Source organism: Myotis myotis, unplaced genomic scaffold, assembly GCF_014108235.1.
Source record: "Myotis myotis isolate mMyoMyo1 unplaced genomic scaffold, mMyoMyo1.p scaffold_m19_p_11, whole genome shotgun sequence".
NCBI classification, from domain to species: Eukaryota; Metazoa; Chordata; class Mammalia; order Chiroptera; family Vespertilionidae; genus Myotis; species Myotis myotis.
In genome coordinates this window covers 21173765-21200044 of record NW_023416315.1, presented here as the reverse complement: position 1 = coordinate 21200044, position 26280 = coordinate 21173765, and the positions used below count along the sequence as shown (strand labels likewise).

The 26280-nt window shown below is 45.9% G+C and overlaps 2 protein-coding genes across 40 annotated transcripts in view; one reads left to right on the top strand and one right to left on the bottom strand.

Annotated features, from left to right (window-relative positions):
- TAX1BP1 (Tax1 binding protein 1) overlaps positions 1 to 2274 on the top strand; it is a 63216-nt gene extending 60942 nt beyond the window's left edge. For 4 of the 6 annotated variants that reach the window (XM_036327755.1, XM_036327754.1, XM_036327753.1 and 1 more), the window contains 2 exons: positions 477 to 559; positions 1143 to 2274. In XM_036327755.1, coding sequence (XP_036183648.1) covers positions 477 to 559; positions 1143 to 1344 — 285 coding nt within the window. In that variant the 3' untranslated portion in view covers positions 1345 to 2274. Of the gene's footprint in view, positions 1 to 476; positions 560 to 1142 lie in introns of those variants that run through there. The other 2 variants (XR_004970831.1, XM_036327756.1) reach the window with 2 other exon arrangements.
- Positions 2275 to 3394: 1120 nt separating this feature from the next.
- Positions 3395 to 26280, bottom strand: part of JAZF1 (JAZF zinc finger 1) — a 304972-nt gene continuing 282086 nt past the window's right edge. For 32 of the 34 annotated variants that reach the window (XM_036327767.1, XM_036327789.1, XM_036327772.1 and 29 more), the window contains 2 exons: positions 11219 to 11388; positions 5232 to 5664 (listed from right to left, as the gene is read on the bottom strand). In XM_036327767.1, the coding sequence (XP_036183660.1) occupies positions 5488 to 5664; positions 11219 to 11388 (347 nt within the window). In that variant the 3' untranslated portion in view covers positions 5232 to 5487. Of the gene's footprint in view, positions 3516 to 5231; positions 5665 to 10255; positions 10306 to 11218; positions 11389 to 26280 lie in introns of those variants that run through there. The other 2 variants (XM_036327765.1, XM_036327768.1) reach the window with 2 other exon arrangements.

Here is a 26280-nt window from a genome sequence, read left to right as displayed (position 1 = left end):
TGTGCCCAAGGACGTATGTGTGCAAACTCGTATTTAACTAATTTTCATTTATGTGTAATTTCTGTATATTTTGCAATGAGTGTAAGTTGTCAAAGATGATACTGTCTGTCTTGCAAATTAAGTTACTAAATGAGAGTAACAGGGAAAATAATGCAGTGTTAAGATTTTTATGGAATCATAAAAAGAAAGTTACCTACATGTAAGTTCAAAAAAGTTCCTGATCTCTATTGCATTCACACATACAGGTGTGGTATACTCTCCATCCCACTAAATACTGCTTTTCATTTCAGGACAGTAATACTTCATCCACAGTGAAATATTCTGTAAGAAATTATACTTTCAAAATCTAAATAATTCGTAATAGAAGTGAAAATTTAAAAAGTGCAGTCTTAATTTCTTTATACTATGCTTGATTGAATTGAAAAACTTGTTTGGTTTCATTTTTCTCAAAAAGTTGCAAAATTATTTTTTGCTAGGAGGATGAGAATGTGCCCACTGCCCCTGATCCTCCAAATACGCATTTGCATGGGCATGGGACAGGCTTCTGCTTTGATTCCAGGTAATTTTTCTCTTTCTTATGTAAAATGTGGGTTATATAGAACATGACTCTCAAAGTTTGGTTTCTGCAAACTTGTTAGAAATGCACGTGATTAGGGACCTACTTCATTCCTTCTGAACTTAAAACTCTTAGTGTTTTAACATGCCTTCCTGGTGATACTGATGCACAAAATCCTTTGAGAACCAGTGCTGTGGACACACTCAAATGAACACTGTTGGGAATGATAAGATGTATTAATTATAGGTTTACCAGTAGCATTTGTTGTTAGTTAAAAATTGAATTCTTGTCAGTAAGCCTTATTTCACATAATATAATTGTATTTGGGGGACTTTAATGAAAAAAGGTTTTTCTTTGTCAATCTAAATGTAAAAGTAAATTTAGAGGCTTTATAAATGGTTTACACAATTGTCAGTAGCAACCATTTAGAAGCAGAAGGTTTCTGGAGTAACTGAAGACTTTGAAGGTAAATTGTTTAGTATGAATATCAGCTTAACTAGATAAATGTAGCCTTGTCATATTCTGAAGACTATTGTTAGATATTTATTAGAAATATGTAATTCTTTCATTTTCCTATTTCTTTAAGCTTTGATGTTCACAAGAAGTGTCCCCTCTGTGAATTAATGTTCCCTCCCAACTATGATCAGAGCAAATTTGAAGAACATGTTGAAAGTCACTGGAAGGTGTGCCCAATGTGCAGCGAGCAGTTCCCTCCTGACTATGACCAGCAAGGGTTTGAAAGACATGTACACACCCATTTTGATCAGAATGTTTTAAATTTTGATTAGTTACTTTTTATTATGAGTTAATAATACAGTTTAGCAGTTTAAAAAAATCATCTCAAATAGACCACTAGGAGCCCACAGGTAATCACTTCCATGCACCCTCTCCCATACTCTTCTGACCAAGATCTACTTTGAGTTTGGTGTTACTAGGGTTGGGGGTCAATGTTTGGCTTATCGATAAATATAATTTTAACTTCTTTTAATCTTACCTGCTTAAGAAAAGAAGCTCTTGGGTGTTTGTATTTTCATTTATTCCCCAGTTTGAAAAATTATATGACTAAAGGAAACAAGGATTATTCTAATGTTACTGCATTGGGAAGAAAAAGTATTATAGTTAATTATTTAGCAGAATATTTACAAGTTTCTGTTGACCTTGTTGGTTGAGCATGACTACTAAATATTATGTAATAATAAAAAGCATTTATCATAACAGTCTTGCAAAGTAATTCTTTGAATACAGAAATTTGCATAATTTAGCCCATGAAATGATGTTTTTTTTAAGCCTCTTAAGAAATGGAGCTCTGTGTAGAATGAGATCACATGCTTGCAGTATGGCAAATATTCTTTTTATATTTGAAATATTTGCTTTAGGAATTAAGGGAAGGCATATTTTACTAATTTTGTGACTAAATTTTTTTTAGAATAGCCAGAACAGTTATGTTTAAGCCATCTTAAAGTTATTATTTCTATCCAATGGGAAAATGGAATAAGGTATGTTGTACAATTGTTTCATATTATATGTTCTACTAAATAGTGGTGTTTGTGGCATAAAATCACAGGAAATGTATCCTTATCTTTTTCACATTTTCCTAATTAGAGTATAACTTTGAAATAACATTCTCAGTGATTAAAAATGTAATATGTAAATAAGTTGTGTTTCTGCCATGTATAGTATTCTCATTAACATTAAAGAGGACACATTTTTGGAGGTGATTTTATTGTCAAATTTATTTGTGATCGTTTTTCATTAAGTCTAGCATCTTGAACATCTTTTTTCATCTGAATTTTTAAAATGTTTTTGGAACTGTATTTCTCTTTTATACTATCAATATTAAGAATTTAAAGTATTGGTTTGTTTATTCTGCTGCTGAAAATACTCAAACTATTTAAGATGTTAAGTCAACAGTCAGTGTGGTTGCATTTGGGGTGCTATATATGAACTGTATCATACATCTGTATTTGTTTCTAGGAGCGGAATTTGTAAGCGTTTCAATAGCTCAGTTGGTAGAGCGGAGGACTATAGGCTATGTCTAGGAGCAGAATTTGTCTATTGTTGGAATCCTTTAAAAAGGCGTTTTAGTCTAGGGAAACCAGATGTTTAGGACTTCATATTTTAGCTTCCTCAAGGTCACATGATAAGCAGAATATTTCAGAGAAAATGTTCAGTGATAGAGCATTTTTATTGCATTAGTTAGTAATTATGGACCATGATGACCTAAAAGTCTTTGAATATTATAGTACTACCACCAGTGAAATAAGATTATTCATCTTAGTAGTCTTGGACTTGAGTAGCTTTTTACCTCAAGCTGGAAAATATCAAAATAGGTTCAATTCCACTGTGGTCTGAGAACATGCTTTGTAGCATTTATATTCTTAGGAATTAAAGTGTGTTTTGTGGCTTATAATGAATGGTCTTTCTTGGTGGATGTTCTGAGTGAACATTGTGTATTCTGTTGTTGGATAAAGGATCAGTAGGTCAAAACAATAGTTACTATAACAGTTAATTGTTGATGCTGTTGAGTTTAAATCCTTACTGATTCTCTAACTGCTGCATTGCTAGAGTGGTGTTGCCATGTCAAAGTAAAATAGTGGATTTCTTTCTTTCTTCATCACTTTTTGCCTCCCATATTTTGATGTGCTGCTGTTAGGCAAATATTAAGCAAAAAATTAAATACACTTTACATGCTGAATTCTGGGGGGTGGGTGGGGAAGGAAAGGCAGCCTAAGGTAGAACAAGGCACTGAGGAGGTAGAGTAGTTTCCGTGGTAAACTTGATACTGGGTTTTCATGATGGATGCTAATGAAAATAAAGAGCCATGTTTATTTTGGGTCAGAGACAGTTTATTTAAAATGCAATTTCATCTACATTTATAAGCAGCTTTTCTTGACAGGATTTTGATTCATTCAGTTGTCTTCAGTTCTAAAACCTCTGTCGCTTTCAAACTTAATGTGCTCTGTCCCAAACAACAAAACATATGAAAATATAATTTAAAGCACAGTTTTCACAGACACAGTACAATACATTCACTATACACGGTATAACAAAATATTCCCATCCTTACCTTTAGTAATACTGTCACAATGAATAAGCAAGTAGAAGTTGGAATTTGTTTTATAGTTGAAAGAAATGTTAACATGCACAATGACGATTTTATGACTGTTTAGCTGTTGAACTGCTGATCCAGCCTGCAATTTCTTGCACTAGAAAGAGCAAAAGCTAAATAACTGATGGCCTAAAAAATTTTTGGTCAATTATAGGTAAATGTGTAATAGCCAGTAGGGCCTTCTTATGCACCAACTAATGGCTTTTTCTGTCTAGATCACCCTTTTCAACATACAGAATAGCACTGTATATCAGGACCAAGACCATGCTTCAGAGATCTGAGGAAATTTTTAAAGGGCAGTGTCTTTATAAATACTTAAAAATCCCTCATTATGAGGGATTCACAACTTAAGAATATAGAAGCTTACTCATCTGGCTAACAGAAACATGGGAAGAAAGTTATTTTATAAGCAATGCAAGTTTGCGTTTTACCAGTTTTGTGAGCAGTTGGCCACCTCAAAGCAATTTTTATTGCATAATTAAGCAACTGGTAAACTCATGTTCAAGGAATAGCACTTGGGAGAAAAGAACACTCAAGGCATGACAGTATTGTTGGTGAGAAAAACTTCAGGAATGGTCCAGACGTAGAGTTATTATAATGGGTCATATATTAGTCATTCTTTGACCACCTGCTGCAAGAAAGCACTTAATTCTCAATAAGGCTCAATTTCATTTCGGCAAATTGTTTTATAAAGCTAAACAGACGTTTCCAGTGGAACACAGACATCTACAATGTGATAGGAAAAGTGCCTTTAAAGTCTAAACACAACGAACATGAAGAGGAGGCAGTAGGGGCCTAAACAAAAATGTTCCCCTTTGAACCATGCTTGGAATTTTCTTATTTGTAACTCACAGGTTTGTTAGGGCAGTGGTTGTAAGAATTGGCAACACATAAAACATTAAATCTGTTGGCAATAGAGAACTACAAAGTGCTTTAAAACTTCACCTAAAGATGAAGATAGAAATAAATTTTACACAAAATTTGTATGTATTTCAAAATGTTTCCTAACAGATTTCAGGGAAACATATTTCAATAAATTGGTACCTTGTTCTGCAAGTATCAATAGACATAAATGGAATCCCTTGCACTCAATAAGTGTTAAATTAATGAGTGAACTGAACAGACTATTTATTGTACAAAAACGCCATTTATAACAAATAATTGGTAAGTCAGATGGCAAGATTTTCAGCTTTTTAAAGGGCAAAAGGACTTGCAAGATAATATAAAACACAGAAAAGCATACCTTTTATGTATGTTATTTAAATATGAAAATATTTTTAGCATATGTTAAACATTCTTTCTTAATTTATATTTCAATTACCTAAAGTCTTTCTACTCACAAATACTCCATTATGTAAGGCATGATAACCAGTTTGATAATGAAGGTATTATTTTGGTTTTGAACATAGTTAATGTGTTGAAAAAACCTCAGTCACACTACAAATCTTGGGGGTGGGGGGAAGCAAACCTCTGTGCCAGTTCTTCCTCCCCCAACTGCTATCACTGCAATACAACTGAACAATATGCAACATGCCCTCAACCATATTTGTTTTGGGGGAAATGTGCTGAGAACCTAGAGCTTTTTTTTTTTTTTTTTTTAGCACCTTATATCAAAGTAATGAAAATGGATATGATGATTACATGTGCAAATGTACAAAATCATTAACTCTACAAAGATACATCATTCCAAAATTACAGAAAAATTTAAAGCATGCATTTACTTCTTTAAAGGGTGGCTGAATGCTTCCCCTGAAAAAAGGTGGCTGTTTTCAAAATCAGCAACTGCTGGTGAGGATTCCTTGGCACAGTTATGACCAGCATGTTATTGCTGCATCTTCCTGATAATCTCAGCCGACACCGGGGGATGGAAATTGATTGTGTGGTGCCGCAGGCCCTGAGCTGTCTTGTAACTCTTACCACAACGACATTTGAATGGTTTGCGGACACGAATCTGTGTTCTGTGGCCATTCTTAGCATGGTACTTTATGCCATTCACATTCTGTGGAGAAGATAGAGATACCACCTATTAGATGGAGTCCTATAATGTCCGTCCACGTGGGAAAACGTCAGTGGCTCTCGGATGCAGCTGTGCACATGGGGTCACCCCCACAGCTACCTCAAGGTGATTCAGACACGCCTCACTCTGAAAATGAAAGGACTGACTTCACATTGTATATAAAATATGTACTTGAGACTCAGAGGCTGTATAGAAGCACAGTTCCCTCTGCATCTTTTTTCTACTCTGAAGAAAGTTAACAATGGGCAATTATATAAAAATATCCTCAGGCTGCTCCAAAAAAAAAACAACTCTAAAGGAAGAAAACAAGGCAGGGCAGTAGAGTTGCAGACATGTATAAAATGACAGCTGGGGTGCCGGTCCCTCCTTTACTGGAATTCCTGTCCGTTTTCTACTCTGCGAGAAGTCAGTGTCTCTGCCATGGTGGGAACTCCATGCTCACAGTAAGTAATACTGAGCAGACTAGTATGTACTGCATTCCAGACTTACAGTGAACTTGAACATCTTCAGATTATGGAAGTCTCAGCACAGAAGAGCCCTAGACTTCAGACTGGCCTGCAGATCTTATGTGGCACCCAAAACATCTAAATGCTTTCTGCTAATTGGTTTTGCTCACTTGTTAGCATATCCTATGTAAGACTCCATGGCTAGAATCACTCTACAGATGTAATAGCTACTATTGCTCATCCCATTAGATGTGAGTAAGTGGGCCCAGGACACTGACTCACTGATGGAAGATTTAAGAATAAATGGCAGAGGTGATACTAGAGCACAAGTATTGGAAAATTCCCATCAGCTGTTGCCAGATTAGGGCCTAAGAGGGGAGAGGACCTGAGATGAAGTTGTTGAGCACAGATCACCGGGGGAGTGGGCTGTTTCTGAATCTAGTCCCACTGAGCCCGGTCCTGTGCCCAGCTAAAGCACTCCAGCACCGTCTTCTCTACCTTCACAAGTGGTCCTTGGTGAGCTCCCAGAGAATGGGACGGACTGTCCACTGCTATTTCATGAGCATCTAGCACAGTCTGGTATTTGAGTGAATGAATTGGTTGGAATGTGCAATTCCTCTGGGAAGAATTGAGAGTTGCCATTAAACAGTGGTTACTACTACTTACATTTCCTTCTTAGAGTTTCACAGTGCTCACTGGTACCTTTAAAAGTTTTTGGTAGAGAATCCTGCTTGACTTCGTTGAGCCCACCGGTGCCAAATAGCAACCAAGTGGTGGTGCTTGAAGTCTGAAGGTTGTCCAGTGAGTTGATCACAAGGACCCTTTGCCCTGAACACCTACCTGCTCTTGGCCTTCAGTCCTTGGCCCTCCTGCATCAATCCCTGTGTGCAGGGCGAGGAAGCACCTCACTAGTCTTCTAAAGGGAGTAAGAGCTCACTGCAGTGGGACAATGGCAGATCAGACCCATTAAAATAGTTACAAGGGTAGATATGCCGTGTCAGTCCCCTGCTGGCCCAGCCATCCCTCCAGACTCCCAGGCACGTAAGGAAGCCAACTTCCAGCTCTAGCCCCACCTGGTATCTTGCAGTCATGAGAGACCCAGGTGAGAACTCCCCAGCTGGAGCCAGGCAACCCAGAACCATGGAAGGTAATGGGTTTAAGCTATTCGAAAGAGGAAGAGTTAATAATACATTTTTATGACCATTAGAGAAAGATCAACTTTCCAAGTAATAGTAACATGTTAGGCAGTCTCCTGGCTCACAACTGCCAGAAACTTGCATTTGCCTGCTTCATAGCCTATTTATTAGCGCAAGATATCACTGAGTGCCTACTAGGGTCACTCTCTGTGGATGGAGGTTACTAAAACATTTCATGTCTCTGCTCTCCCAGGGAACTTGTTACAAGAAGGATCTTTAAAAATCTAACTACCCCTGTGCCCAGCAGTACCACGTGCACCTCGTCAGGGAACAGAGGACCAATAATAAACATTGAGCCAGGAAGCAAAAAGGCATAGCAGTGCCCAACAGGATCCGGGCCTGAGTGTTTACAGTAATTAGGTGAGGGAAGCTTTGAAATCAGATTACCAAAGCAGGTCCAATACAAAGCCAGATGATCAGCGCTCACCAGAAGGGCAAACCCAGGTTCTCTGCTCCCAAATGGAATATGTATGTGGTGGTGCATGTCTGCCTGTGAGGAAAACAGCCAATTCCATACATCAGGCTTATTAATCTGAAAAGATGAGCTGCACTTTTGGGAATACATGGCCCAAGAACTTAAGACCTACCTTACCACCTTTTTCTCTGTTGCTGTCATTTAAAATTTTCACAAGTGTCAGAGTACACCCTTACCACAAATGTTAGTACTCAGACTCCAGATTTCCACATTCTATTCACACACAGAGGTGGGAACTCCCACTTTATAAGACTTTAGAGTCTTAAAAAGATTCACTTAACGTTTCTAATTGCAGAGACCTTAAGCTGAGTTTGGTCTTTAAAAGTTAACAAATAATGACAGGCAACTGGAAAATGAAATGCTTAAATCCTCTGACCTCTGAAGAGAGGAAAGGGAATTTAGCTTCAACAGGGTGTGGAAGGTAGCTGACATGAAAGTCTCCTGCTGATGGCTTGCTGCCTCATTCAATACCAGACACGATAACTCCCTGGAGTCACAAAGCTGCTGGACGACAGAACTGTAGTGGGACCCGGGGGTGCCCGATACCACAGTCGGCATTTCCCCCCACAATTCCACACCTACGTAAAGTGCCAGGTGCTCACTCCTTAGTGCAACTGGATGGTAGGCTTTGGAAAGTCTTGGGAGTTGGGAAGGGTTGGGACACGCTGTCTGGAGAGAGCTGCCTGTGGAGTACAACAGTCTGCCTCAGGGCCAGCGTGGAAGGGAGGAAGGGGCAGGCCAGTGGGTACAGGGCTGTGTAGGTGGGCTGGGCAAGGTTGGCATCAGCTCATTTCCATGCCAGGAATGACCTGCCCAGATGAGGGAACTGGGCCCGACAACAATTTAGAGTCTTTTCTCAAAATTCCACTTCAAATCAAATCATGAAACCTAAAGTCAAGCTTGGCCATCGTGTCCTTAACACGTTAAGCGCCATCTCAGTCACTGGTGACTGACACTATACTTTCTGTCCGGACCGGTCAGTCACTGATGCCGGCAGCATATTGTGAAGTCGGATATTGCGGGCTAAACAGAGGAAGACAAAACAGGCTTGGCGCTTAACGTGTTAACTGTACTTGATCTTGCTGTCTGAGGCTGAGTACGGTATGTGACACGTGCCCTTGATAGAAAAACCATCACTGAATTTCCTGCAGCCCTTGATGTTCTACAAGCCCTTGAAGTTGGGGATTTGATGAGGAAGCAAAAGCTGGGGGTCATGGTGGTGAGTTTGGAATTAGAAGTAAACAGCATATGGAAAGGTCAAGACAGCTTTAGCCTACGAGCGGGGAGTCGGTCTGGGAACCGGCGGAGGTGGCATTTGCACCTTGAAAAATGCGGCGAAGAGGGCATCCTAGGCAAAGGAATTAACATGGGAAACTGCGGAGACTTAAGTGTCCTGCGGGTCCCTCTCTCTTGTCCTACTCAGTATGAAGCCTGGGAAGTGAAGATACTTGTCTTTAAGTTCTGCAAATGCCCATGAAAAGGTGAGGAAAGCTGATCCTGAGTCAGTGCCCAAGACACTGTTAGAGAATCCCTGACAATGGGGCCGATAGCGGAAAGATGTGATGTTAGCCTTGGGAACAAGGTGGCAGCACTTCGGAATTCTGCCCGACGCCACAGCACGAAGCACCCCGTCCAGCCATCATGCAGTAATAAGGAGCTCCACTGCCCGCGGCCAGTCACTGCCCCGCAGAAAGAGGCGGACGGAGCTTCAGGGGAGATGACACGCATTTCTAGCACTTGGTTAGGAGGAGTTACATGTTTGTTCTTGTCCCCTCTATCTTACTAGACATTCTGGTCAGAAAAGGAAACTCGTACTTCCCTTGTGGAACTTAGGACCGTGAATTGCTACCACCCCTGTCATCTGTCAGGGATGCTGAAGCAGTCCAAGGGGTCCCTCAATTTTCGTTTGGCCTTACATGGAGAAAAAGCACCCCCAAAAGCCCTATGCCCAGACCTGGACAAATACTAGAGGAAGTTACTAGAAACCCAAGAAAAATAAAAGCAGAAGGATAGTGACAGAAATGTCCAGGGGGGAGGGTATAAAAAAGGAATGAAGCTGGAGATGGGAAAGGGAATGCCCCATCCTCGAGCTAGAATACAGGGTGTAGCGTTCACTGCAGGTGAGAGGAGCCTCTGGAAAGCAGGCCGCTACAAGGACAGTGTTCCCTGGCAAACTCTACTCTTGGAAATGAAAAAAGGGAGGGCAAAACAAAACCTCTTTCTGCAATGCAGAGCTGCCTCTGGGAAAAGAGCTTGTCTAACAGTCCCTGGGGTCTGGCATCCTGTCCTCTCCCGCTTCCCACCACCTTCTGAGACCTGTTCTGACCTGAGCAGGGCACCCCCGTGCGACTCCTCTCCATTCTGGAGTTTCATTTTAGTCTAAACACAGCGCATCTGAACTTGCCACAGGGAGGTGTTCACAGTCCACAGAGCCGGTGAAGTCTTGGGCCACTTACCTTGCGATACATTTGTTTCATTCTTTTGTCAGTAGGTGGTATAAAAAGTACTGAAATAGATTATTTTTTAATGTTCAGAGACACATACTTAAGAAAGAGCAATGTAAGTGCTTATGCTATCACACAATTTTTAAGCTTTTTAAAAAAAGTCAGTTGCTGAGCTCTGGGAAATTAGCATATCAAATGCACCAGATATGTTTCTGATTCTTATAATTCTATCTCAGAGTTGGATTTTAAAGAGCTGCTAACAAAGTTTGCATTAAAAAAAAAGTTTGCATTAAAAAAAAAAGTGTCCTCAACCCACACTGGCTTGCTGTGGGTGTTTTTCTCGTTTTGTCTCATTGAGGTTTTTAAATAAAAAATTTAGTGCCCAGGCATCCTATGACACCAGAGTCAGGTCCTCAGAGACATGGCCCTGTGCCATCGACAGAGAAGAGAGGATGCTGAACCTGAAGTGGGTGGTTTGGTGAGAAAAATATCAAAGGCCCCTTTTCTCCTGATCTCCTTTCATGCCCCTGGGGGGCAGGCAGCAAGAGCTTTCTCAGCTGGAAGCTAAATACCCGACAGCACTTCCCAAAAGGGCTCTGTGAGCCAGGCCTTTGTGACTTCAAAGTGGTCTCTGTGAGCCACCTGGACAGACCAGCACTGGGGAAGGTGTTTGGCAAATAAATAGGTGACACGTTTTGTATTCTGACTGATACGGCATGAATCTGAAGAATATCAAAGGTATGGTCCTCTTACCAAGAAAAGCTCTTGGCCTTCAGCTCCACATGTCAGTGGAGGGGAAAACCCACTCAACACCTAGAGGGCAGGCATGTGTCCCAGTGGGCACCGGGCACCCAGCGGGCACAGGAGAGGGACGCTCTCAGGACTGTCCACTCTTCACCAGGAAGAAGGGGCTGCTGTCTGACATGGGACTTGCCCTCTCCTGTATGGTCAAGCCAAGTGAGGTGGGACCTTTACCTTGTATCTCTTTTTACATCCAGGAACTGGGCAGGCAAAAGGCTTCTCCTCCCCTCCGTTCATGCACATGGAGCTGAGGATGGCCTCGGAGCTGATGGCGCTCTCTGTGGTCCAGGACTCATCGCTGTCCGACTCCTCGTAGTCCACCTCCTCCTCGTCGTACTCACTGCCTGCAGGGCCACAGAGCAAGGCCTGTTAGGAGCAGCCACCTCCCCGCAGGTGACTCTGGCCCCAGAGGACAGGAGGAGCCAGGGACCCAGGGGCAGGATGAGGGCATTCCAGGCACAAGAGCCGGCAAACATTATCTGGTCCTGGGACAGGCCTGGTGGGAAGGTCTCTGCATTCCCATCTAAGAGACCAGGTTAAGGACTTCCCACCAATCCATGTCCAGGCATTGGCTGAGCAGGAGCTTGAACTCGGTTCTGTGGCAGCCCAGGCTGTGATTGCAAAGGTGCTGGGAAGCCTCGAAGCCAAAACCAAAGTGATCAATGACAACAAACTCCTCCTACCCCAACACACACAGACACAAGCTGCACCTGACATTGCCCCCTTAGTTTGATCCTTTGTTGGTCTAGTCAATGCAGGAATCTGTGGGAGGGGTTACATTTTACACTTACTAGGTATTTGCCTTTAGTGGGGATGAATTTCAGATTTTTTTTTTTTTTTTATATAGGTTATGCTGGAAAGACCATGAGGAAATTTGGAATTAAAGGGGGTTTATCCAGAGCTAGGGGACAGAAATGCCTGGAGCTCTGGGCAAACTGTCAGGGTCAGAATACAGCTCCAGCCCAGGGAAGACCACCCCTGACCCCAGGGAGCTACCCCACATTCCCTGGGAGGCAGGGAGGGTAGGCCCCACCCCAGTCAGATGGCTCAGGCAGGAGCCGGGATTCTCCGTATTGCTGAGGTGAACAGCTCTGCTGGTAGTTGAAGTTAAAATCTACTTCACTGACTTCTCCGGGCGGCAGGGATGGGAGCCACTTCACCAGCAGTCCCCTTTTGCTCTTTTTAAATGAGGCCCAGAGCCATTTATTTTGAGCTTTTGCACAATACAACCCCGAAGGACATAATTCTACAGATCATAAACAGTGTAAAATAATATGTTGACAAGTCCTAATGCATTTACAAGCCCGGTGGAATAAATAGGAATTATAGCACAACATTAATAAGACTTATATGGTAGCAATTACAGTTGTGAAATTCATCCCCCAGGTGTGAGGCTAAATTGCACCAGGGGCCTGCCTGGGTGCTCCATGGGCTCTCTGCTACATCAATTATTTCAACACCAGATATTGGCACTTTTATTGGGTTTCATTTTAATAGGCATTAATAGGATTGTTTGAAGAGCCTGTTGAGCCAGGAACAAGGACGCCAGCATCTGAGGCTAACACTTAAAAGAAGGAGCCGGGGAGGAAGGAAGGGACCTCGGGTTGACTGAGTGCCTCTCATGTTTCACGCACGGTAGACGCCTTATCTCATTTAATCCTCAGTGACTCTGTGAGGTGGGGATGACTGTCACTTTCATATGTTTGAGAAAACTGAGCCCTGAGAGGCTCAAGAGCTTATGCATTCTCAATGAGCCATTAAGGGTGGTCGCTTTTCCCCACACCACTTCCTGGCCCCCAATACCAGCAGCTCTCTGACGGGGTCCCAACCTCGTTGCTGGTTCTTCACCATCTACCACTCAGATGGAATTCAAAGTTGTCTGTTTTGAAACTCATGGATGGTGTAGAAAGAAGTTTGGCAAAAGTGAGGCCCTGGAGTTAACTGGGTTTTGGTGAGCCCTGCTGTACTTGGCTGTGGCCCCCAGGAATGAGATCGCTTTGGAAACACAGGAGACAGCACAGGGTCCGCGCCACATGAGTTTGAGCAAGTCTCGAAATGTGCTTTTAAACAGGGCCTTGTTTAGGACGTTTCACTCAAACAAATGCCACATGCTGGCGCCCTTTAAATTGCTTGTTAGAGAACCAGACTCGCTATTTCGCAAAACTCCTCCAGCAGGGCTTCGGGAGGTCAGAATGACTCATTTATCCATCTCATTGGGCTCATTTGTTAACCTGAACACCAAGAACCATGCAACGTTTACGATGGCGGGAAGGCCTCCGACCGAGGAGGGCTTAATGAAGCCCAGCAGAAGAGAGAACCTCAGAACTCCACCGGATCAAAGGAGCCAGGTCTGAGGGGTTGGTGCTTTGGGTACAGCCACCTGCAAGCCACGTGGCATCCACAATCATTTCTGCAAAATTTTGCGAGCAAAGATGATAAAAAGTGTTTCCTCTGTGGGAAAGAGGGAACGCAAACCCAACACCCTGTCTGTCGATGTAAGTAATTGGGGCAGGGAGTTAGGTTGGAACAATTTGGAGTGTGAGAGTCACAGGAAGCATCTACTACCCAACTGGGGCCCAGAGCCGGTGTCTGGGGACTGCCTGGCAGGCACCCCCAAGGCCACCCGCCTAGCAAGCTCTGTTAGGGAGCTGGGTCTGGAGTCAGAATTTTGGAACTAGGAGGAACTTAAAGGGCCACTGAACACACATTTTAACGTCTCAGAAGTCAGCCCACGGTCACAGTGACAGCCGTGTGTTTGGGGCGTCCTTCCTTCAGGCTACTTGGCTCAGGATTCTAAGCAGGAAAGGTCACTTTGGCACATACCCATTCATCTTCATCAACCCTTCCTCCTCCTCCACCCGCCTCCTTTCTGTAAGTCAGCCCTGAATCCTGGTGAGTGCCACCTGGGTGGGACTGGGTGTTCACAAAACAGGAAAACCTGCTCTCTGCCAACACCCCTCCCCACATTTTAATATTCGAAGGGTCCAGAGGAAAGCTTTCTCACAACTAAAGAGAATCCACAGGCCTAAATTAAGAAAAACAAAGATCCTATGGAAACAGCTTCGTTAGAACAACGGTGCCGGGTTAGTGTCACATACCCTCTGAGTTGAGCCACCTGGGAAAGCTGACAGAGCAGGGACCAAAGTGAAGACATCCCCTGTATTTAAAACAGACCGAAGGACTGGCTCAGGTTTCTCATTCTGATGAACCCGTTCTCGATTAGAAGACAACTGACCCACATCTAAAGGGGCCCAAGGTCAGAGGACACAGAGGACCAATGGGCTGCTGGGATGCCGGAGAACACCCTGTGAGGTAGCCAAACAGTCATCCTGGTAGGATGGTTCTTGTTTTTGCTGAGGCTCAGTTACAAAATTCCATGGCTCTGAGGCTTTGCCCCAACCTTCGTCCCATAAATCCTGGGATTTTTAGTGCGCCAGCGGGCAGAATAGGATTTCAGGAATTCATAGGTGGCATGATAGCCCAAATGCCTGGTTTTTAGATTTGCCCTCCTTTTGCTTTAAGCCATTTGTTCCTTAAATTCTGGCATTTATCTGCCTACCTGAACCTACCTGCATTTACTTGGATTTATTTTTCCAGTGGGAAATTGTAGCTGCCCAAGAATGAGCAAGTTTTGAAGTTCTGGGAGCAGGAGGAGTTGGGAGATGTCGCTGCCATTTAGGTTTGGGTGGTGGGGGTGGGGGCTCCTATGGTGCTTGGATAGGACCCAGTTTAACAGAGGCCAAAGCTGGGGTTCAGGAGGTGAGGGGTTGCCAAGGTCACTGGCTAGAAATAGGCAGACTGGACTGGTACTTGGGTCCTTGGTTCCAAAGTTTGTGCTCCTTTGATTTCTTTTACAATTGACCATGGCCAGTACCAGGGAGATAAAGATGCAACGCAGTCTGAATCACTGGGGAGGGAGGGAAATGGACACATCGGGTAGAGCCACCCACAGCCGCACGTGGGGGCAGTGTCTGAGCACGTGGAGGTCCAGTCTTTCAAAGAAGAGTTACCTGAGTTGTTAATTTGCAGACTCTTAGACATTATTAACCAACTTTAAAACGACATTGACCAGTGTTAGAGTTTCTACAGGAAAATGTAGCTTCACTGTCACATGTAAATATTGGTGGCCACTAGCTTCCTTGGATTGAATTTTCCATTTTCACACTCCACAGTTGCACTGTCCCCACAGGGGGGCCTGAACTGGGCAGAAACAGCGGCTGAGAGGCACTGTGGGGGCCCCAGGAGCTCATTTCAGCATTTCAATTTGGGAAATGAGAAAACTTAGCTAGGACTTCATGATAAGACAAATATATTGCTCAAAAATGCCTACTGGTTGTCAACAAAAGAAGTCAACACCAGAGCTGGTTTCACGAATCACATGAAACTGCAAGGCGGTGCGGAACGCCTGTCCACGCACTCACCCACCTGGCCTGAGTGCCCAGGAGCCTTCCAGTGCTTCTGCCGAGCTCACTCTCACCTGTCAGAGCCATTTCCAATCTTGTCCCCTCGCCTCCAAGCTCTGCCCACCTTGCCTTTTGCTCACCCTTTAACCTCTGCATTTGGCTGCAATTCGTTTTAGCACCTACACTATTCTCACTCTGTATTCATAAACATAGTGACATATAGATAAAAATAAGTCAACCTTTTCCAGAAACCCAACACGCCACATTTGTCTTATAACAGGTCATTAATATTCATGAAAAAGTGATAACTGCAGTGACAGCAAATTAAAACTCTCCTGGGGTGTCAAATTCTGGCAAATACATTAGCAATGAGTTGCCTTTCTGCCTTATAGATTTATCACTATAAATTAGCTTTAATTGGTACTGACCCACTTTATAGGAGCTGGTGCAACAATAGTCTAAATGAATTGGCAATAGACAATTATGAGGGAAGACACACTAACGGCTCCAGGAACCATGAGCCAAGTCTTAAATTCCTGGCCTCCTTGCTCCTGGCCTCAGCTCACTCCTGGAATGTCGTTTCCCCCACCCCCTCCTTGGCTATGGAATGGGTCCTTGCTCTCCAAGCTGGAAGTGATGTCTCCTTCGTAGGACTAAACACTCTAATGAATTATTAGCTCTTAGTATCCCATGGTGCCCAGGGTGTGCATACATTCAAGGCGCCAATGGACATATGTTTGTTGAATGAATGAATGAGAGAATACCCTTCACAGACTTTAGTGGGGGATGGGATGCAAAAGTACACAGCCTCCCCCAGTCTTAAGAAAAGAATACTAGATTATCTCGCTTGCTTCCACCCACAATGGCTTCCCACAGCGCAGAGCAGCCCAACGTTTTCTCACGACCTCATTCCAGTCACAGTTGCTTGGATCTTTAATATCTGGAGGACTTTGTTTTTTGATAAGAAAACTTAACTACTTATACTTGGTTTAGTGCTAAAATTTCACACTTACAAATCTATTTAACAAACATTTCTAAATATTCAGAATATTTCTTTAATATTTATTATTTAATATTATTAAATAGGAAGGTAGTTTAAAATTTTTTATTGCATTTATTGGGATGACATCCTATATAAGGCTAATATGCAAATAGACTGAACGGCAGAACAACCGAACAACCAGTCGCTATGACGTGCGCTGACCACCAGGGGGAGCGCGTGGAACACGGCAGGTGTCGGCAGCAGGTGGCAGAGCGCGCAACATGGCAGGCATTGGCCTTGGCAGGATGGTGGAGCAGGTGAGCAGGGGCTCCAGACCAACAGGGCACCGGTCCCTGTCATTGGGGCGAGCATCTGATGGTTAGTGAAAATTCTTTGCTCCTGTGCACTGTAGTCCCGCCCAGCGCTTACACCTGCTGCTGGCCCTGCTTGCACCCACTGCTGGTGCCAGCCTAAATTGTTCCACGCCTTCAGCAGGAGCAGGACTGCCTGCAGACAGGGGACTGGGGGCTGCAGTGGGAGGGGCCAGGTGGGAGCAAAGAGGATGGGCCGAGACCAGCCCCTGTGCCCACTGCAGCCTTGCAGCCCCCAGTTCCTTTCAAGGTGCATGAATTCGTGCACTGGCCCCTTCATTGGTTAATAATATAATTTTATTATAGGTTCCAGGTGTACAATTCTAATACACCATCTGTATATTGTATTGTGTGTTCACCACCCAAAGTCAACTCTCCTTCAGTCTCTGCCCGCCCCCCCTTTATCCTCTTCTACCTCCCCACCCCCTTTCCCTCTGGTAATCACGATACTGTTGCCTGTGTCTATGAGTTTTTAATGTGTTTTTTTTTGCTTAATCCCTTCACCTTTTTCACCAGCCCCCCAATCCCTCCCTGTAATAGCTGTTAGTCTGTTCTCCGTATCTATGAGTCTTTTTCTATTTTGTTTGTTCATTAGATTCCACATATAAGTGAGACGATAATGGTATTTGTCTTTCTCTGACTGCCATAATAAAATAAAATGCTCATACAGATTTCAACAAAATTATGTCAACGTTACCATTTAGGTAGTTAAGCTTTAAAAAATATCTTAAAACAGAAAAACAGCCCTGGGGGCCAGCTCAGTTGGTTAGAGCACCTGTCTGATTCTCCAAGGCTGCACTGCACGTTCCATCCCCGTTCAGGGTGCATTCAAGAATCAGCCAATGAATCCATAAGTAAGTGGAACAACAAATCAATGTTTCGCTCTCTTTCAAATCAATACATTAAAAAAAATTAAAAACAAACAAACACAAAACAAGCCCTAGCTGGTTTGGCTCAATGGATAGAGTGTCGGCCTGTGAACTGAAGGGTCCCAGGTTCAATTCCAGTAAGGGCACATGCCCAGGTTGCAGGCTCGATCCCCAGTAGGGGGCGTGCAGGAGGCAGCCGATCAATGATTCTCTCTCATCATTGATGTTTCTATCTATATCTTCTCCCTTCCTCTTTCTGAAATCAATAAAAATATTTTCAAAAGACCAGACAGATAATAACAAATTATTGCACAAGTTGGTCCTATAGCTTTGAATTATTTTTTTCATTATTTCTGTTCTTAGCTTTGACCTTCCTGGGGTTACAAGAATCTGGAGAAACCTAAAAGAAATGAGGTGATTGTGGTCTTGGGAAGGCGGGGCTCTGGGTGACTGACCAATTGACTCTTGGTCAGGACACTCAGAACAAGATGACTCCAGAGTGAGCCTGTTGGCAAGAGTTCATTCTTTTAGATTTGTGACAACATGGGTGGATCCAGAGAGTATGACGCTGAGTGAAATAAGTCAGACAAAGACAAGTACTATATGATTTCACTTATATGTGGAATCTAAAAAACAAAACAGAAACAAACTCATAGCTACCCAGAACGTACTGATGGAGGGCAGATGGGATAAGGTTTGGGGGAGATGGGTAAAAAAGGTGAAGGATTAAGAAGTACAAACCGACAGTTACAAAACAGTCACGTGGATATAAAGTACAGCGTAGGGAATATAGTCATAATACTGCAATAATTACCAGCATCTGTGTGTAATCTACGTACTGTGTACTTAGGAGTTACACTAACTTAATACGATGCCAATGTAAGGGGTCGCAATCTGCGATGTGCACCACACAACAGCTTCATCCTCCATGGGAACCCGGTCAGCGTAACTACACACCCCACACCAACCCTGTCCAGGCCGAGCCCAGGGGGTAACGCAGGGCTGGGAGCAGGCTGCCTGGATTAGGACTCTGCTGTGCTCTTACTCCTGGCGCCTCAGGCCAGTGATTTTACCTCTTTATGCTCCATGTTGTACCTGCAAAGGGCAAGTCACACCAGAGCTGACCTCACAGGGCTGCTGTGAAGATGGCATGATCTGATACGCAAAAGCGTTTAATTCCTGGCACACCCTTATGTACCATATTAGCTCTGCATGGCATTATTTTAATCAGTAATTTAAAAAGGTCTAGACTTGAAGGAAATGACCAGGGATCTACAAAACCTCTCCAGAAATTGCCCGGTGAGTCACCTTCCTAAAATGCACTCACGAAACTGTCCAAAATTAGCGTACATTTTCAATACAATGGATTAGGATACGGGTTTCTAAAGAGAAGGGTGTATCACTTCTCTTACTTCCACTGATTCATTCACTGCGCCGAGACCCGGGGATGGGAGGCACGTGGCCTCCTGCCCTCGCGGTGGGCAGTGGGGATGCGGGCCCCCCGACACTTCATGGTCACATCGCCAACCCCTCCACTGGGGGCGCGCCCTGCCTTTGATAACGTGAACTCAGGCAACACTGGGAGCCAAGGCCCGTCTTTTCTGAAACAAGTGCCACTTTTCTCTGCAGCATCGAGGGCTGCATCCGGTGTGCGTCCCCCGCCTGACTGTGAAATTAACGTGCGATATTTCCAGAGTGCACCCACGGACAGCGTGAAGGCCCTGCCAGGGCCAAGTGCAGGGCGGAGGGCTGGCGCGCGGAGGGCGATCGATCCGAGAAAAATGCGGCCATAATCAAGATGAGCGATAAGGAGGGACCGCCAGCCGAAGCCAGTTTCCGCCGCAAACGCAGCGCCGGACACGAGATGTCGCCACGGGAGTGCCGGGCGCTGGGGCGCATATGCCCCGAGATCACGGAATGTTCACACCCACAGCGGAGCCCCCGTAGGAGCTGGGGCTCACACTTTGTCCCGCGTGGAAGCTGTAGCCGGTGCCGCATGAAAAGCAGGTTCTATGGATCTTTCTGATTTGTCAGAAGGCTGCTGGCCTCCTGTCAGTGCGGCTTCCGAAGGTGGCGGGCACCTCGTGGGCACTCACTGTGCCAGCACCGCCCTGGAATCCCGTGGGATGTGCGCGTGGCAACCCTTCCCAAAGGTGACGGGAGAAACTGCGGGTGCAAGGACCCCCAGTCAAAGAGCGCGTGTGAAGCAGGTTATGGAAACGGGCGGCGTCCTAGGCTCAGGCTTAATGTAAGGGCTCCGGCGAGAAGTGGGCCTCGCGGCCTTGGCGCCCGAGCAGATTCATTTCCTGCAGCCGCCCCTGCAGCCGGTTTTGGAAGGCAGGGTCTCCGTGTGACCTTGCAGTGACCTTGAGGATGCTTTCCCTATTATTTCTACTTCAGCAGCGTTTCACGCTATCGCAGAGGATACTTCTAAGCCCGACAGCCTGGGTCCTCACACCGGCTCCATGACTCCCTCCATGACCCTGGGCAGCTCACTCTTTACGTCCCAGGGTTGAGGGCCTTAATTCGCAGGGGAGGGCTTCCCCCTCGGTCTGCCCCACAGCACTGTCTGCTGTTAGTAACATCACTGGCTGAGCCACACGTGACCTCACAAATTAGAGTCAACCAGGACAGATGTTGCTCAGTGCCCCCTTTTTAAAAAAATTAAATATATTTTTATTGATTTGAGAAAGGAAGGAAGAGGAGGAGAGAGAAACATCGATGATGAGAGAGAATCATTAATGGGCCGCCTCCCTCATACCCTCCCCTGGGGACCGAGCCCACAACCCAGGCATGTGCCCTGACTGGGGATCCAACTGTGACCTCCTGGTTCATAGGTCAATGCTCACCCACTGAGCTACCCTGGCCTGGCCTCAGTGACCTCTTTAAGGCCCTGGGTCAGTGATGAACCCCAGGAGCAACGAAGGTCAACAGAGATGCCCAGTTTCCCCTGCTCGGGGCAGTCAGGTCGGCGTGGCTGGTTCCTGCCCCTAAGTGCCTGTCCCCGTGCAGTTCCCATGCTCTGTGCTAGCTGGCTCGGCACCCCACCTGCCTCTCGGCTCGCCTGGCCTGCCTGTGCTTTACTCCAGCTCCTCCAGACTCATCCACCCACGTGCTGTTGTTGGCCACCCTCACTGGGCTTTCTCTGGAAGCACCCAGAGAAATGTGGAGGCTACTCTGGCCTGGTCCCGTTCCACCTCCTTGTCCCGGCCCATCCTGGCACCTGTTCTGTGACAAAGACATGGTGGCCCTTCCCTGGAAGACTGCATTCTTCTTTGAGATGGGCACAGGTGATTTCAAAAGAGGGTTGAGTGTTCCCTATTGCCACGACTTGCAAGCATCAACCCTGGCCATGAGAGGTTGCCCCGTGACAGGAGGCGGGCCCCTGGAGTCAGACTGCCCAAACTCACGTCCTGTTTGTGGGGTCTTAGGAGACTCAACTCCTCAAGCCCTGGTTATCCACCTGAAAACTGTGACATTTCTACCTGAAGCCGCCAAGGACTGGCCCGCATACAGAAGAGACTTTGCCTGGCAGACAGCAGAGTCAGGACAGACCCTGGACGGGTGGTCACACGCACCGCCAGTGTGACGTCCGTCTTCCTCGCTCAGAATAGACGTAGGTGGGCGCTTCCCTTTCCCTCACCCCCGTCCGCTCTTCAGTTAACTTCAGGGTCTCTCTGAGGGACATGCATTGTTAGCTGGAAATCCTGCATTTATGGGCCATCTCTTCTCATGTGTTTACAATACATTATGCCTCACAGAACGATGCCCTATAAATGCCACATGACGTTAAACAAGAGGTATTCCCAGGGCGCAGGAACAAGACTAAGGGTTTATTACTGGACATCTATTGAAGGCTGAAGATAATTACAGTCATGGGCTATCAGTCCGCAGACACGCTGCAACGGAAATAACCGAAGACCGTCATTCAGCCCAAACCCTCATGAGGAAATGGACGGTGATCTCTCTAAGGGTCGGACTCCCATATCATCAGGCGCTTAAAATCTGTCCCACCTGAACTGCCCGTGGCCAGTCTGGATGGGGTGTTTAGTATAATGAATGAGGATCACCAGATGTTTTGGAGGCTTAGACAGCTGTGTCTTGATGGCACCAACCCGGAGGTGCCAGCGTCACAGCGTCAGCTCGGCTTCCCCCTTCTCCCCGTATTTCCTCCCCCATGTTCCCAAGACAGATGACCTGAGGGGCTGCTCTGGCCTGTTTTCCAGAATCTTATCCGGGAGAGGACAGGCCAGAAAGACGTGGGAAGGAAGTAGGCTTTGTCCATAAACAACAACAAAAATCACTACCTGGGCACCATTTTCTTTCCTTTGAGAGTTAGGAAATGGTATTTCTGTCAAGATCTGACTCTCTGAGCCAAGTCAAGGAAGAATTTATTTTGGATTTCTGTGCTCATGTTCTGAGACCCTCCTAACTGGCCCCAGCTCTGTAACCTCCTTTATCAAGCCCTTCCCCACCATGAGCTCCCGGGCCTCAGTCTCATCCTCTGTGGGAGGGGAGGTGGACACAGAAGACAGGTTCTTTCCAGCCTCGCACTTCTGTTATTTTATGACCCAGTGATGACACCACAGCAAAGTCAAACCTGGGCATTTTAAAAAAAAATATAATTGATTTCAGGAAGGAAGGGAGAGAGGGAGAGAGAGACAGAAACATCAATGAGAGAGAATCATTGATCGGCTGCCTCCTGCACGCCCCCCACTGGGGATCGAGCCCACAACCCAGGCATGTGCCCTGACTGGAAATGGAATCATGACCTCCTGGTTCATAGGTCGACACTCAACCCCTGAGCCACGCTGGCCGGGCTGAGCTAGGGCGTTTTTAAATCAGTCCGAATGTATGACCTGCCATGAGCTCCTTTCTGCTGGGCCCTCCCAGGAGGTTTTCACTACTATGTCCCTCTTGGGTCCCTCTTCTGCCTTTGCTCTGCCCTCCACCTGCCCTCAGGATGCCTTCAGGGCTACCCAGTTCCAAGAGCGCCTGGACTCTGTTTATGCTTTTCTCAAACACCCATAAGTCCCAAGTGCCTGAAGTCATACATTCGGACTGAGTGGTAAACGCCCGAGCTCGGCCTTGCTGCGGGGTCATCACTGGGTCATAGAATGATAGAAGCTCCGGCTGGGAAGAACTCAGTCTTGCGTGCCCACCTCCTCTCTCACAGAGGGAGAGACCGAGGCCTGGGGAGGTGACCGTCCCTGGTCACTCAGCGAAGGTCCAGGCAGGGGTGGAAGTCTGCACCCCAGTCCTGGATGCCCCTCCCCTGCCAATGTCCAGCCAAGGGCTTCCTGGGCAGGTAAATGGGAAGCCGGGCATTTGCCAGCCAGGTGACAGGGACCACCCCACATTTCACACATGTGGCACATAAAGGAGTGGCTCAGGGTCACACCCAGTCCCCCAAGGTCGAGTCCATCCAAACAAGAGGCCTATGTGCTTTTCAGAATGTGCAGTGAAAGTGCACTTGTTCTGAAACACTGCAGGTTTTTCCTACGCCGTTTGACCACGTCTATGTATCCCCAGCTATGATCTGTACACACAAGCCCAGCTTCATGAATATACAAGGAATAAGAGGTTTAATCACATCTCTTCAACTGTCCCTCTGTGTCAAGATAGGAGGGAAAAACGAAGGTGAGAAGTTTCAATCCTAAGTTACCACATCACTGGATAACTTTCCTGCCCCAGCCTCCTCCTCCGCTATGGTTTCAAGTTTGATCTGTGGCCAACATTAAATCCAAATGGTCCATTTCTCACATCCATCCTGGCCCAGAAGTGTAAAAGTCAACCTTGAAGAAACAGTCCTGTGGGCGAAGGGCGTGGTGTTTGTAATGCGACTATGACAGCCCTTAGCCAACCTCCGTTTATCAGCCTGCTTCTCTTTGCTAGTTTTCCCCTTGCTTTTGTTTTGCTTTGTAAGGAGAACATTCCTTTTTATCCAAAGACAAACAGCGACCCTTTGCAAGTGCCGTTAAGTCATATGTCATCCGCAGTTTTCCTAATGGGACAATCCACGTGTCCCGGACGGCGAAGGAAGCATTTTCCAGCTCCTAAATGAGGATAAATGAACAGATACTCAGCAAGCCTTCAGGGGACACAGAAAGCCTCCGGAATGGGCCATGTCAACGAAGTCCAAGCAACCTGCACAGCTTGCATTTGTAAGTGGCCGTTTCAAACTACTTTGGAGGCATCATTGTCAAGGTTTGGCATCCATGAGAAATGTTTTATGTGATGACATTTTTTCTAAAAAGTGGATATTTAGTCCTAGCTGGTTTTGCTCAGTGGTTAGAGCATCAGCCTGCAGACTGAAGGGTCCCAGGTTCGATTCCAGGCAAGGGTACATGCCCAGGTTGGGGGCTCAATCCCGAGTGGGGAGTATGCAGGAGGCAGCTGATCGGTGATTCTCTCTCCTCATTGATGTTTCTCTCTCTCCCTCTCCCTTCCTCTCTGAAGTCAATAAAAATATATTAATTAAAAATGTCTTAAAAATAAAAAATACATGAAAAAAAGAGTAGACATTTAAAAACCCAAACCACAAATATGTATAATATGATGCCCGACTGTTTGGGGGTGGGCCCTCAAATTAGAAGGTCGGGAAGATAACGTGGTTGTCCCTTTGCCACCTGTTAGAGGCGACTCGTCCTACAGGCACAGGCTGCCGCGTGCGCTCTGTTCAGCAGGACTCAGGTTGGGAAACGCAGCCAGAACCCTTCTGAGGTGTTAAAGCAAACTTTGTAATGTCGCCGAGTAAAGTGCAGGGGAAGCTTTACAGCCGCCGAGTGCCCGTGGTCTCTGGAAGCCATTCCGAATTCTTACATAAACGCTCTCTCCCCACCGCCCCTCGAGAAAGACTCTGTTCCCCACAGAAAAAAGGCCTTTCCATCATGAACAGCCGTCTGTTCCACAGAGCACAGGAAAAACCTGATAAACCGAGCCGCACAGCCTGGGCCGTAAACATATTCTCCCCCAGATTTCCACACCGCCGCATACACAAAGCACCAGCCCTTAGCCACTTGCAGAACAACAACAACAAAAATGCACTGGGTTTCCTGCAATTAAGCCGCGGGGTTTTACAGTGCAATTTTATTTATAAGGAAAGAGTAAATAAATAAATATATCAACGGGCGAACAGACCCCTCCCGCCGAAGGCCGATTCTGCAAATTAACTCCGAGGCCATAAACGCCGTGCCAGCTGGAGCCGGCCCGCGCTCCGGGCACAGGCCGCCAGGCAGGTCTGCGGCGACAGAAAACAAAGTGGGGCATTTTCCACCTCGGCCGGCGATGTTAATTGAACTCTGGCAAATGTTTAAAGATTTCGTTCTCCGTGTTCAAGAAAGAATTAAAAACAGTCGAGCCGGGGAAAATGAACATCTGTTACTGACTTACACTCGCAGCCACAATGAGAAACAATCATAATCAAAGTGATTTTGCTTCCTTGCTAGTGAGCTCTGTAATCTTAGGTTAAAAATACAATTGCGGACGCTGCTTATTGTCTTTGGGGCTTCTCTTCTGATGGCTGCTTGTAAAACGTGGTTTACGTGAGCCGAGTTTTCTTCCGTTGGAAGAACAATATGAGGAAACGGGCTTGCGTAGAAAGATAGGGGCTGACTGCCGGGAGCACCTACGCAATCGAGCCTCGTTTTACGAAGCTATGAAACAGTAGTCGAGAAGTGTTTTATATTTCGGAGTTAAATACACTTTACAGCTGTGTAAAAAAACCCAGAGCCATACTGGGCCAAACATAAACATTCCAATGTCTGCAAGGTTTACTCCTGCGGGGTAAGTTGGGCAGGCTCCTATGGCCTGGGCGGGGCTGGGGAGCTACGCAGAGCAGCGTTGAAAAGCCTTTCACATTAAGTCATTTCCTGTCCCACATGCAGAAATGTCATCAGGAAAGCCAATCTATTGCCATAGGTTCACCCCGGCTATTGAAACAACTTCCTGACCTGCCAGCCCGCAGCCTCTCTGCCCTCCCATCCATCCTCCTCCCGCTGCCAAATTAACATGCCCCCAAATAGCTTTAATCCATAATATCACTCTTCTCTGATGGCATTAGTTCCTCCTCTTATTAAAAGGGGCTCCCTACCGCCAACTCTATTAAATGCAAACGCCTTAGCCTAGCATTTTAGGTTCCTGTATCTATGTGAGCGCTTCCTGAATCCAATGCACAGCCTCACTGGTCCCCAAACCACCTCCCTGCTGTCGGCTAGGCCTGGGGGCGTGGAATACACAACACGACACCCATGTCATTGGCTCCTCTAACCTGCGCATCCTTGGAGACCTCTCTCAGATGCTACTTTCCCAAGTAGAATGACTTGTCCTTCCCCTGCCTATTGTAACCCTCGATGTAAGGCTCTCGGGTTCAGCATCTAACAGGAGCTTTATTTGCACACTTGGCTTCCTCCACAACTAGAGCCTCGTGCCCCCGAGGGTGGTGGTTCTTTCCATGCATCTCCGCAGCCCCACAGCATCAGCACTGGGTCTGCAACCAGTCATCAGACCCAGGCCTTGCTCGTCTCTCCTCTGGAGTTGGTAGAACACTTTCTGAGGCTTGTCCGATACGCTGCTGCCAACGTAGGTGCAGATACTCTGAAGCAATTACATG